Raw genomic sequence first — 12,397 nt, 5'->3', positions numbered from 1 at the left:
AGCATTTTAGAGAGATTAAGTTGATTTTAATTATTTAATCAGGAGATTTGGGAATGCAAATAAAATAGTCCCCATTATTTTAATCAGAAACACCTTTTGTTTATGAAGAGAGTGGAGGGACTGTAAAGGACTCTTTTTCCTGTAAAGAGGGAAAAGTAAAGAGATACGGAAAGTGGGAATATCAGTGGCTGATACGGAAAGTGTGAATATCAGTGGGCAGACACAGCCCGTCACTACTGCCAGCATCTCGAGGAGCGCCACCCTTTTGGTACCTCCACTAAGAGAAAGCTAGATTCTAAAGTGAGCCACAGAAAAGAATTTCAGGATGATCCAGAATAAGGCAAAGTATATTAAGTGACTTTATTAAGTATTTAGAAAGACATATGGAAAGAGGACAGCATTCATCTAAAACGTGAGTGTGGGCTTAAGAGTCATTTTCAAATATCTTTAAAATGCGCACACATCCACACTTGCATGTGTGCACGCGCACACACACACACACACACACCAACACCTGCCAATGATGTAATTTGCAACAAGGTTTAAGGATGAAGCCAAACTGAAAAGCGACGTTTAAAAGTGAAGTAAAGTCTTTCAGCTGGTTTACTTTCTTCTCTTACTTTATAGAATTTCCTTTGGTAAAGGAAATTGCAAAGTGGTTTTACTGATGAGATTTGGGCATGAGACATGAGTGTTAATACATTGAAGTCCAAGATTAGAAACATTTCAGCCCCTGGTAAGCATAGTTCATTTGTTTGTGGTTTTGAACATCCTTGGTTTGAGATATCTTTTGTAGAACCTACATTATCTCTGTAGGCAACTTCGGTTTTAATTGTTGTGTTGAAGCCCCTTGACTGTTAGCTATGCATTCAGGAAAGGCCAGTCAGATCCTAGGGTGAGAGGTTTCTTTTACATCTTATGTCCCCTTGATCTAACCCGTCTTCCCATTATGTCTCAGAAGCACCAAAGAGATTAAGTTTTTTTCTCTTGAGCTCCAGTGGCCTAATCAACTGGGTGATGTAGAAAATCTCTAGAGGCATCCAGATCTCCTTGACTTAGAAGCTTCATTGAGGACCTACTGTGTACCAGTCATGCACGTGTGTGTGTGTGTGTGTGTGTGTGTGTGTATTTGTAGCTTTGTGAGCCACATCTAGGATGACATATCTGACTCCCGTTAGAACTGACATACAGTCTCCTATTTTTTTTTTTACAACAAATTGTGCAGCAGTGAAAATCCTACTTGACATCTTTTTCTTTGTCATTTTTAATTATCTTTTCATGCTTTGATGACATGTAATGGACTGCAAATACATGCAAAATAGCACATAGGACAAATCAGATACTGGGAATGATTAACCATACATTAAATGACTTTTTTATGTTCTTTTTAAATCTGAATAAATAACTTTGTATGGAAAGGAGGGAGAAAAATGAAGTGGACATTTTTCTCTATGTAGCACTGGCTGTCCTGGAACTCACTCTGTACACCAGGCTAGCCTCAAACTCACAGAGATTGGCCTGCCTCTTCCTCCAGAGTGCTGGGGTTAGAGGTATGCGTCACCACCACCCAAATGAAGTGGATATTTTTAAATGTTTAGTGATGTTTTTAAAAAGTAAAAGCAAACATTGTATTCACTGCAAGTCAGTTCAGTAAATATATGTATTAGGAACAGACTTGTCACTGGTCTGGATTCTCAATCAAGACAGAAAGAAAGGAAATGTTCATGACATAAAGATTTAGAAACAGTAGTAACAATAGAAGTTAGGTCAGTACCTTAATTTAAAAAAAAATAAGATAACCTTAGGAAATCTTCCTTAACAATAAGACCAGGATGATTCCAATAAATGTCTGTCATTCTTTTATAAACGAAATATGTTTGTATTCTTAAGAGAAATATTTTCACAAGCACACAAAGGCAGAATGTCTACCTTTCTTACAGTAAACACCGAGTAAGGTGTTTTCCTGTGTAAGAGAAAATGATTCCATGGGGTTTACGCTTGACAAGACAGGAATGAACAAATCATGTAGCATGCCCGGCACTCCAGTAACACGCATGCACAAGAAGGGAGCGGCCCTGAAGCCTAAGCCTGGTGCTGGCTCCTGGCCTAGGTGGACTTTCTTCCCTGTAGTCTTCCTTCCCATGGCATAAAAGAACCCGTTACAACTGCCAGACAATCCATGAGCACACTTGCAGAAATCGAGAAAAGACTTACCGAGCTTTCCTCTCCTTTTCTCTCTGTAATCCAGGCTGGCCTCAAACTTCAAGGGTAGAGATTACAGTCATGTGACATTACAGTCATGTGACATTCTCTTCAACTTTACTCCCTTTTTCTTCTTCCCTAAAATCTGTAGCATAGTATAGATCTGATTATTTAGAACAATAAAAAAATGCAAAATATCCATAATGTGTGATAGACTGTATATAATTTTATATATATATATATTATATAATTCATTGGAGTATATAATCAAATGAATCAAAGCATGTAAATAATACCTTTTGAATATAATTCCACCTTCAAAATGTGGGCAGTTCAATCGTAAGGCCTGAAAGGAGGAGGCTGGGGAGGGACAGGATGAGAATATACACACAGGTGCACACAGACGCCAAGGTGGAAGGCATATGACATGGGAAGAGTTCTTCTGGTCTCAGAACTGTAGGCAAATGTGTTTGGCTTTACCCTACTGTTTCCCCTCCCTGGCATCAACCTCTGGTACTGCTTCTCAAAGGCAAATTAGAATTCACTCTTATCACTGAGCTCCCAGACTGCCTGTATTTAGTGGCCATGTTCTACATGGGATTGACACATCAACCCATCGGAGGGGAAGTGTCTTCAGCTGCAGGACCAGAGCATCAGTGTGTGTAGCCCATTAAGCTATGTATGCTCTACTCACGGAATACTGGAACCACTGGGGCAGTGTGGGCATCTATCCAGGGATCTCCACCTGGGTGGGCTAAATCAGTACACTCTAGTGTGGGTCTCTGATATCAGCTTCTAGAAAGTTCAGTTTTAAACAGCTCTCAGCAGGGCTCCTCATACAATACCAGGTTATGACTGGGCAAGATGCTTCTCCACTTGGGGCTTCAGAATTTGCCACAGAACCTTTTGAAAATTTAAAAGTACATTTATCCCTCGACTTTCAAATGGGAGGATTTTGATTTTAAAGAATGCAGTCATTTCCCTGTAATTTTTTCTACCTCTTTGAAGTTGTCTTTCTTTCTTTTCTTTTTTTCTGTGTTATCCCCTCAAATTGTCCTACCTTGGTATTTCACACGTTGCTTCATTTTCCATGCCCTGCAAACGTGGGAAGTTTTGTTTTCATTGTGTTTGCTCTGTTCTTGGCTTACAGCAGCTACTAAGGCTAGCTGCAGTCTGATGTACTTGTGTTCTGACTCGGAAGTGCTCAGTGGGCATGGGCCTCTGTGGTAATCAGGTGGTTCTGGGGAGCTGCGTGAGTGGGGGTTACATGATAAACAGACAAAAGGACCCTCAAACAGACCTTCAAACAGAACAACTTACACTGAGGACAGAATCATAGCAGCCAGTATGAGATACTCTGATGAGAAAGCTGTGGATGCCTCTCTGTGGTGTGTTTTTAATGGTTGACTCAGAAACAGTTTTTACTTTATCTGAGGGAAACCATTTCGAGTAAGCTGTCCTTTCTGGAACAGCCTTTCTCTCTCTCTCTCTCTCTCTCTCTCTCTCTCTCTCTCTCTCTCTCCTCCCCCTCTCTCCTCTCTCTCATTCTCTCTCCCCTCTCTTTGTCTCTCCTTCTGTGTCTCTGTCTGTCTGTCTCATTCTTTCTGTCTCTCTCTCTCCCTGCCCCCGTCTCTTTCTTTCTATAATAGCCATTGAAACACAAATGCTTAAAATAAATTCTTCGAAAAGCCCCAGTAACTTATTAACCGGAGCAGGTGCAGCCCTTGTAAAAGTTACCCCATCTCTCCTGAGGCCACTGGGAATGGGATTTTCATCTCACACATAACATTTTTATATTTACGTAAAATATAAAGCATAGGTGTTATATTTAGCCGTTTACAGATGTCTCGAAGGTATAAGGGTTTAAATGAGGGTTGCCTTCTGAAAGCGGAGTCTGGCGGTTCTGGAGTTCTGATGTGCTAGTTGTACAGTCAGGCAGTGGCTCTCTTGACTCCTTGGCTTAATACCCCGACTATTGTTTGAAGTTGGCTTTCGCTTGTTATCATTACCGTTTTGTTGGAGGGGGGGGGTCTAGTCTGGTATATTTGGGGTACCCACCATTTTGATGCTCTCTCTTCTCCCCCTCAGTTTACTTACCAAGCAGTCATTTGACAGCCCGGTCCAAACATTTCACTAGTTTGCAGCTGCTGGACTCGTTGTAGGCCATTTGGTTGCAATTTAAGTACCAGTGGTTTAAACTGTTCTGGAAAATTAGGCAAACATACACAGTCTGTTCCCTTTTGGATCACACTCATATGAGGCCCGATAGGTAGGCATATTTATCATAAGGATAAATAGACATGCTCACTTTGGATCATTTCAGGACAAAGTTTATCTCATGACCACGGTGGATAAACTTTATTTTCCCAAAGAAACATTTTGAGGTGAAGTAGAAATCACTAATGTGGTTCATACCAAAAGGTGGGATGTTATTGCAGATAAAGACCTATGGTAAGTCATCTTAAAACATCTCAAGTGACCAGTGATGGGAGACTGCACCCCTGCAGCCATTCTGTTTCAAGCATTTGGTACAGTATTCTGTACATTATGAGACCTTTAGTAAGGGAGCTTTGTGTTCAATGAGTTTGCCCAACCATAGGCTCATATCAGGACTCTATCCATGTTCCATACAGGCTGAGCTGTGATACTTGGGAGGTCAGATCAAATAAATGTGCTTTTGATTTCTGATATTTATTTCCAGCTTAGGATGGGTTTATCTATAACCTTACCTTAAGTCCAGGAGTATCTGTATGCGTATCTGCCTGAGGTTAACCTGGTGTTTTTGTTTGTTTGTTTGTTTGTTTTGTTTTTGTTTTTTTTTATCATGATTGTGTGTTTTTAACCTGCATCCCTGTTTCTGGGCGTAGTTCAGAAGGTGCACTCAAACTAGCTAGAAAGGAAAGAGGGAATCCCTGAGTGTGGGGGTGATAGAGTCCCAGGCATTCTGTGCTGCGTAACTGGTTGGCCTGCTTTTTGAGTCACTGTGTCCAGTTGCATGCTCTTGTCCTTGTCTTGTTGGGTTTGCTGTTCCTGGCCCTGGGCTTTGGATCTGACATGGATCTCTGGATCTCTTCTTCACTTCTGGATTGTGATTCTTCCCACCAACATTGTGCCTGCCCTTTCTTTTGGAAAGGCTTAGTTTGTTTCTTATACTCAGACGGCCCTCTTGGCTCTGTCAAGGATGGCCCTTGTCATCCTGCAGTCTTCCTGGTGAAATGTGGATAGACACTCTGTTTCTGTAGATCCAATCTTCAGAGAATGCCTTTTGTGGAAAATGAGCAACCAAGCAAATTCAAGGATGATGAAGTCTTTCAGATCTCATATGCCTTGAGTGTGTTCTTTAAAGAAACAGAATAAATTAATCTTATATTCTAAGAGTTTTTCTTCATAACTTACAGCTATTCTCTGCTAATTATGCTTCTGATTTCTCTTGAGAACAATAACATGAAAAACTGTCTTTAGATTTTTACATATGTAAATTTATGGTAAAGGAAAAATGTTTTCCTTCTTGAGTTATCTTGCTACATTTCAAGGCATACAAGTGTTGAAGTATTACAATTCAGAAGTCACCATGAACCATAAACCATTTACTAATCTGAGAAACCCTTTTCTCCTCATTTTGAGTGTATGTTTAGATGTAACTATGCCTTACTGGCAAAGGAGTAATTCTTCTTTCTTTGACCATTGTAACTCAGCCTCTATTTACCCTAGTAACCCTTAAAGGTGAGATTTACATCTGAACATGAAGGATGAATGACTAACTGACTAGATGTCCAAGCTGTAACTTCTGCTTTTTAATCACAGAGTTGACTCCTGAAGAGAGAGCCCAAAAGATCGCCAAAGCTATGCGCAAACAGTCTTCTGAAGTCAAGGAGAAGTGGGAGAGTCTAAATGCCGTGATGAGCAGCTGGCAGAAGCAAGTGGGGAAGGCGTTAGAGAAACTCCGAGACCTGCAGGGAGCCATGGATGACCTGGATGCAGACATGAAGGAGGCTGAGGCGGTGCGGAATGGCTGGAAGCCCGTGGGAGACCTGCTCATAGACTCGCTGCAGGATCACATAGAGAAAACCATGGTCAGCACCATCGCCTTTGACAAAGAATATTTAAGGAATGTTTGGTTGCTGCATAGAACACAAATAAAGAGTCCCACATATAGGAGTCATTATAAGGGATTCTTATAAAGCTAACACTGCTTCAGCTCCCCACCCAAGTCAGGAATTACGGCAGATGTTTTCCATATGTGCCATTTTCCCAAAAAACACTGAGGTGGCTTTTATGATAATTCAGTTTGTTTAAACATTTTTAAAATTCCTGTTGAGAATCCCTAAATAGCTTAGATTAGGTTTACCTGTTTAAAGCAAAACCAAACTTTTTAATTTCACTTTGTTTCTCAATATGCCCTCCATTTCACTTTCTTTGTTTCCTATTCATTTGTTAAAGAAATTGAGTGTTTATTTTGTAATTATTCCCACAGCCTAGATTTAACAGAATCGTACCCATGTGGTACAGCCTACAGGTTCTGTCTCCTAGACACTGGTGGTTGGATTTAGAGGTTTAATAAAAAACAAACTGCTTTCCCAGGAATTCTCATCTATAATTTCTATCTTATTGTCTTGAGTAAATGAAAAATGAATTTAGTTATAAATTCCTTTTGTAATCGGCAGTTGCCCAAGGTTAAGGATATTAGTTCTATGGTGTAAATCCACTTTGGTTACTTGTATTCTGTAACATCTTCAGGAAAAAAAAGCGATTAAATTTAGGCAGTAAAAGACATTACAACTTTAGAGTATAGCAGGGTGTGTATAGTCATGAGTCATGCTGGAGGATGAGCCATGAGAATCTCAGGACGGATGAGTCCAATGCCATCTATCATGCATGGAATTTTTATTGCAAAAGGTACACACATCTTTTGTTCATAGACACTGGATAACATTCTTCCTTTATATGAATGTGGCTGAGTGGAAAGAAAAGATCTGGGAAATTAACTTAATACTTGGGCCAGTTACACAAGTAAATATCTGAATATATAGACATAGGAGTAGCAATAACTAGCATTTATTTATTAAGGCTTATTATTACATGCCAAGAACTGTTCCTAGTCAGTTCATTTGGATATCTCTTTTAATCCTCATACCCTCCCAACAAGGTAGGTATTATTTCATGAAAACAAAACCAAAGCTCAAGCCCACACAGTTGGTTAAGTGGTAAAATGCTTGTGACTAATGTCCTTAAAGTTCTTCTCTTTCACTACAGAGATGTCTTTCATCCAAATGGTGTTAAACACAATCTTGACCAACTCTTTGAATTTAAATCCTCTAAAATTTAAACACTTTTCAACTTAAAACTTTTCAATTTAAAGCAAGTGTTACAAAGAATATTAGTGTTAGCCATTTTTGACGGATGTGTTTCTGGCTATTCAGTGAATTAAGTAGGCCTCTCCCAAACCCATAGCATCCTAAAATACATTCCTCTGGATACATGTGAGTTTAAAATAGTCTAAGAAGAACATAAGCATTAGTTGATCAGCGCAGCTTTTTCTAAAACTGAACACTTCTTATATGTTTTCTATTTATTTTAGGTGGTGTAGATTGTATTCGAGGCCTTCAACATTTAGGGCAAATACAGCACCATTCAGCTCTGTGCACAGTCCTCCTTTTACTTTTTATTTTTAGATGAGCTCTTTCTAAGGTGTCTAGGTTAGTCTTAAACTCATTTAGTAGCCCAAATAAGCCTTCATCTTGCAGCCTTTCTGCCTCAGGCTTCCAAATACCTGCGACTACAGACCTTAGCTACCAGGCCTGGCTTAATTAATTGTGAACACTGAAAAATCTTTTAGTGTTTTACAATATGTGAATAGTATCAAAAACAACAACAACAACAAAATGCTTCTAGATTTGAGTGGGAATTTACTCATGTGAATTTGAAAGTGTCACTTTTTTAATTTGGAATGATTAGTGTTGAGAAAAAGAAAAATTGATATCTGGCGAATAAAAAAACCCAACAGTTTGGAAATTGTTAGTCTTATTTAGTTAAAGGAATCACTCTCCTCTCCAGCCATATCCCTTTGCTCTTAATCTACTTAAGGGAGAAAAAAACAACAACAATAATTAATTGTCGAATGGGATATAAATTGGATTAAAATACTTTTACATTTTAGGAAGTAAAAGATTAAAAATTCAAGTCTCACTAAATAGAATAAATTCAATGTCTGTGATATTTTGCATGTGCCCTAAAGTATATCCCATAACTAACTGAAGCTATATGGGGAGGGAGAGATGAAGTACTAGGAATTCCTAAATATTAGTAAATTCGTCAAAGCAGGGCTGGAAAATAAGATCTCGAGGAATAATGAAATCATTTCAGTTGCTAAAGTTATCTTTAATAATGCCGTTTTCTGCGTATACACCTTCTGGTTGCAGACGGCTTTGAGACGCACACCTGCCAACAGTCTAACGTGCACCTTTGATAGTAGCAGATGTTTCTGTTTTTACAGCAACGAGGGCCACGTAGACTCTTATTCTCTCATAGGAAAGTGCAGTCAAAACATGATAAATTACTTCTTTATACAAGAACACATGGCAGTTCTGAAGCCATTTATAACTCGATTTATTTCAAGTCCCTTAATTTGGAAAGTCTTAAAAGGCGAAAGATAAACTTCCTTGATAGAAAGGTTCCTCGTTGCCATAAAACACCTCACCATAAAGCGAAAACAAAGCCAAAAAGACTTTGCCTGTCAAAGCTCCTTTAATGCTTTCACCTATGGCTTGTAACAGTAAAAAAAAAAAAGATTTTTACACATTAAAAATGTAAGCTTTTTATTGTTCCTTAAGATAAAAAAAAAAAAAACCCACCTGTCTTGAAGGTATGATCTAATTCTAAAACACCTTTACCATCTGCTAAAATAAATTGGTTATTATATAACAATTATAAAACTATTAAATAGCATGTTGATTTTAATCTTTATACCTAAAAACTAAAAGGATGTTGATTTTAAAACCTGGATCCAGTTTTGGGGTCTTTGTATGTAACCATGAAAAAGAGTGTTATTATATCAAGCTGAAAGCATTGGTTAAAAGCCTTAGAAACATTTGAGTTCTAGCATGTGTGTCCACCTGGGGGAATCTGGATTCCTTCTGAGTTTATGCTGAAACGCTCTCTGTCCCTCACGTCTTATTAATTGTTAATCCTTTGCACCTGTCAGGCCTGTATCCCTGTGACTGCATGTCTGCATGTGCACATTGGGCCATATTTGGATGTCCAACACCGGTAGGGATAGATAAAAACCACTGCAAATCAACATTTTTTTCTCTTCCCATATTGGAACAGGCCATGCATCTTTTGGAGCTTCCTTTCTTCTGTCTTCTTTTGACTCATTGGTATCTGCTGAGGTCGCAAGTAGGTCGTACTAAACACCTGTTGATGTCCATGGATTCAAATGTCATTTATACACTACTGTCTCTGATACCTTGATTTTCCTCACTGGTTTTAGGCTCTAGGTCTCTTCTGGTGGTTTGTTTTTCACCTCTCCTTTGGACTTAACCAATTTTGGGTCAAGAATTTTATAACACGAAAGTACATTCTGTGATTTACCTTTAAAAAAGTTGATTCCTGAATATTGGGTTTTAGCAAACATTATGATTCAGGATAGATTATAGGGGGGGCAAAATTTTATCTCTGCCCTCTTGGGAGAGTATTCATCTGATCCTAAAATTCTGAAATAATACAGGATAACAAAGGTAGATTCTGTTCTTTATTGTAACATCAGAAAGAAGCCTGATGAATACTGTTCTCTCTCTCTCTCTCTCTCTCTCTCTCTCTCTCTCTCTCTCTCTCTCTCTCTGTGTGTGTGTGTGTGTGTGTGTGTGTGTGTGTGTGTGTGTGTGTGTGTATGTGCGTGCACGCGCGAAGGTAGGGAAGTGTCTCTTCTCAAACAGTTTCCTTGGGACAGGAAGAATGTAAATTCTTACAGTGGTAAGAACTGAAATCTGAGACGTCTAGCAGTGGATTTGGAATGGCTCTGGGCAGTCAGAATAGCCCTGCCATGACACTTGGTTTGTATGTTTTGATATGTGTTAGTTGAAAGTCATAGTTAGGCTGGAGATACCAAACAAAGTCCCAAGAGTGCAGGGAAGGGGCCTCCAGGGAAGGCTGCAGAGATAAATCCCCTAGCTGAGTCATTTAAGGATCCAGGGGGACTAGACAAAGACTTTGTTAGAGGAAGGGAACCAATGCTTTAGACAGGTGGGATTCTGTGGAGAAAGGAGACCATGACTCTATCATTATTCTGTTTGTCTCATTGGTCACTGGTCTAAATTTCTAGCCTTCCCTCTTCATATGCTTGCCCATGCTACTATACACCTTTTACCTGTCTGCTCTGCACCCAGAGGTAGCAGTTCAGTTCTGAGGCTCATCCATAGATTTTCCTTTATGCTCTTCTCTTCTTGCCTCACCCCTCACCAAAGCACAGACTGTGATCACAGCAGGATGTGAGTGACAGAGCTTTTCTCTCTGGTATCCAATAATCATATTGGATTGGGGATGAGGAAAGCTGCTCTCACTGGCCACCTAACCTAAGCCTGACTAAGTTCAAGTCAACTTATTGCATCAGATGAAAAAATGAAGTAAGGCAGCCATGTTATAATAGAATCAATGGAGAAAGTATGCAAGCAAATTAGAATCAAGTCTAGAAACAATAAAGTGAGCCATGCAACAAAACAGTCCCATGGTTTGCATATAATAGAGACGAGACAGAAATGCTTAGCAGCTTAAATGAGTTTGCAACATGAGTTTTCCCTTTACACACACACTTAGATGCCCAGGGAGTATCTGGCTGTATGGTTTACAAAAGGCCTGATCCAACCAGCTACTGTCAAGTGGCATCTCTACTCGATGGTCTCACAACGCCTTCCCATGGTCTTTGGTAGGAAGATGGCAACTCTGGCTTTATAAAGTGTCTCCTCCAGTGACATATTAAAAAATCTCTTTTCTACCAGGCGTTTAGAGAAGAAATTGCACCAATCAACTTGAAAGTTAAAACAATGAATGATCTGTCCAGTCAGCTGTCTCCGCTTGACCTGCATCCATCTCTAAAGATGTCTCGCCAGCTGGATGACCTTAATATGCGATGGAAACTTCTACAGGTACCAGCTTAGCCCTGTGAGAAATGCTATCTAACAACTGCATAAAGAATAAGGAAAGGGAATGGAAATGTCAGGAAGCTGTGCAGTTGTTGATTTGCATTTAGTTTCCTAGTGTACCAGCTCTTTGCATTTTTTTTTTAACTATGGAGAACATTCTGTAGGATGTGCACAGACAGAAGCCCTTGGATGGTCTTTATAACCTACCTGACTTTTAATCACTTCTCTCCCTTTACTCGATGTAGTATTTGATAAGTATTTACGTATTTGATAATGAATTTAGCAAGCATGACATCAGGTATTTGTCTTTCTATATCTTAAATCTAAGGGCATCATTTATTTATGAGTATGGATTTTTAGCATAATTTGTATATAATTTCTATATGATACTTGTAGAAATTTATACAAAATACATTGAGTTGTAGTAATTGGAACCTATAGTTTGCCACAGAAACATTTATCCTATGGTGGCTTGTAAAGGAGTAATTTTCTTACCTTTATTATGTATTTGTTTTCTTTTGGAAGGTTACAAAGCTTTTGTCCTTTCTCTTCACATTGCTCACTGTTCAAGGCCTTTCTATATCTTTATAGAAAGCATTAAATTCTATATGGACCTTAGTTCCTAGAAATGACCTTCCCAAAGGAAGTTGTTTCAGCGGCCCACATGTTGTAGACTCCAGACTTGGAGACCTTACTTGTAGAGTCCAGACTTATAGACCTTACTTGTAGATCTTACTTGTAGACTCTGGACTTGTAGACCTTACTTGTAGATCCTACTTGTAGACTCCAGACTTGTAGACCTTACTTGTAGACTTCACACTTGTAGACCTTACTTGTAGACTCTGGACTCGTAGACCTTACTTGTAGACTCTGGACTTGTAGACTCTGGACTTGTAGGCCTTACTTGTAGACTCCAGACTTGTAGACCTTACTTGTAGACTCCAGATTTAACTGAGCCAGGACTCACAAGTGTTCTCAGGTGTGAGCATTGGCTGACTACTGTCCATGTCAGGCAGGAGTTCATGGTACAAAGGATCTGTGACACATTCATTATCCAC

At 39.3% G+C, this 12,397-nt stretch overlaps 1 protein-coding gene across 9 annotated transcripts in view; it reads left to right on the top strand.

Annotated features, from left to right (window-relative positions):
* Utrn (utrophin) overlaps nt 1–12,397 on the top strand; it is a 497,313-nt gene that overhangs the window by 390,861 nt on the left and 94,055 nt on the right. For all 9 annotated transcript variants that reach the window (XM_052751043.1, XM_052751044.1, XM_052751047.1 and 6 more), the window contains 2 exons: nt 6,007–6,275; nt 11,196–11,342. In XM_052751043.1, coding sequence (XP_052607003.1) covers nt 6,007–6,275; nt 11,196–11,342 — 416 coding nt within the window. The remainder of the gene's footprint in view (nt 1–6,006; nt 6,276–11,195; nt 11,343–12,397) is intronic.

This window comes from Peromyscus californicus, unplaced genomic scaffold, assembly GCF_007827085.1.
Source record: "Peromyscus californicus insignis strain IS unplaced genomic scaffold, ASM782708v3 Scaffold_22__1_contigs__length_63687245, whole genome shotgun sequence".
In the NCBI taxonomy this organism is placed as follows: Eukaryota; Metazoa; Chordata; class Mammalia; order Rodentia; family Cricetidae; genus Peromyscus; species Peromyscus californicus.
The sequence above is the reverse complement of the archived record's forward strand: the minus strand, read 5'-3'. Positions and strand labels throughout refer to the sequence as shown.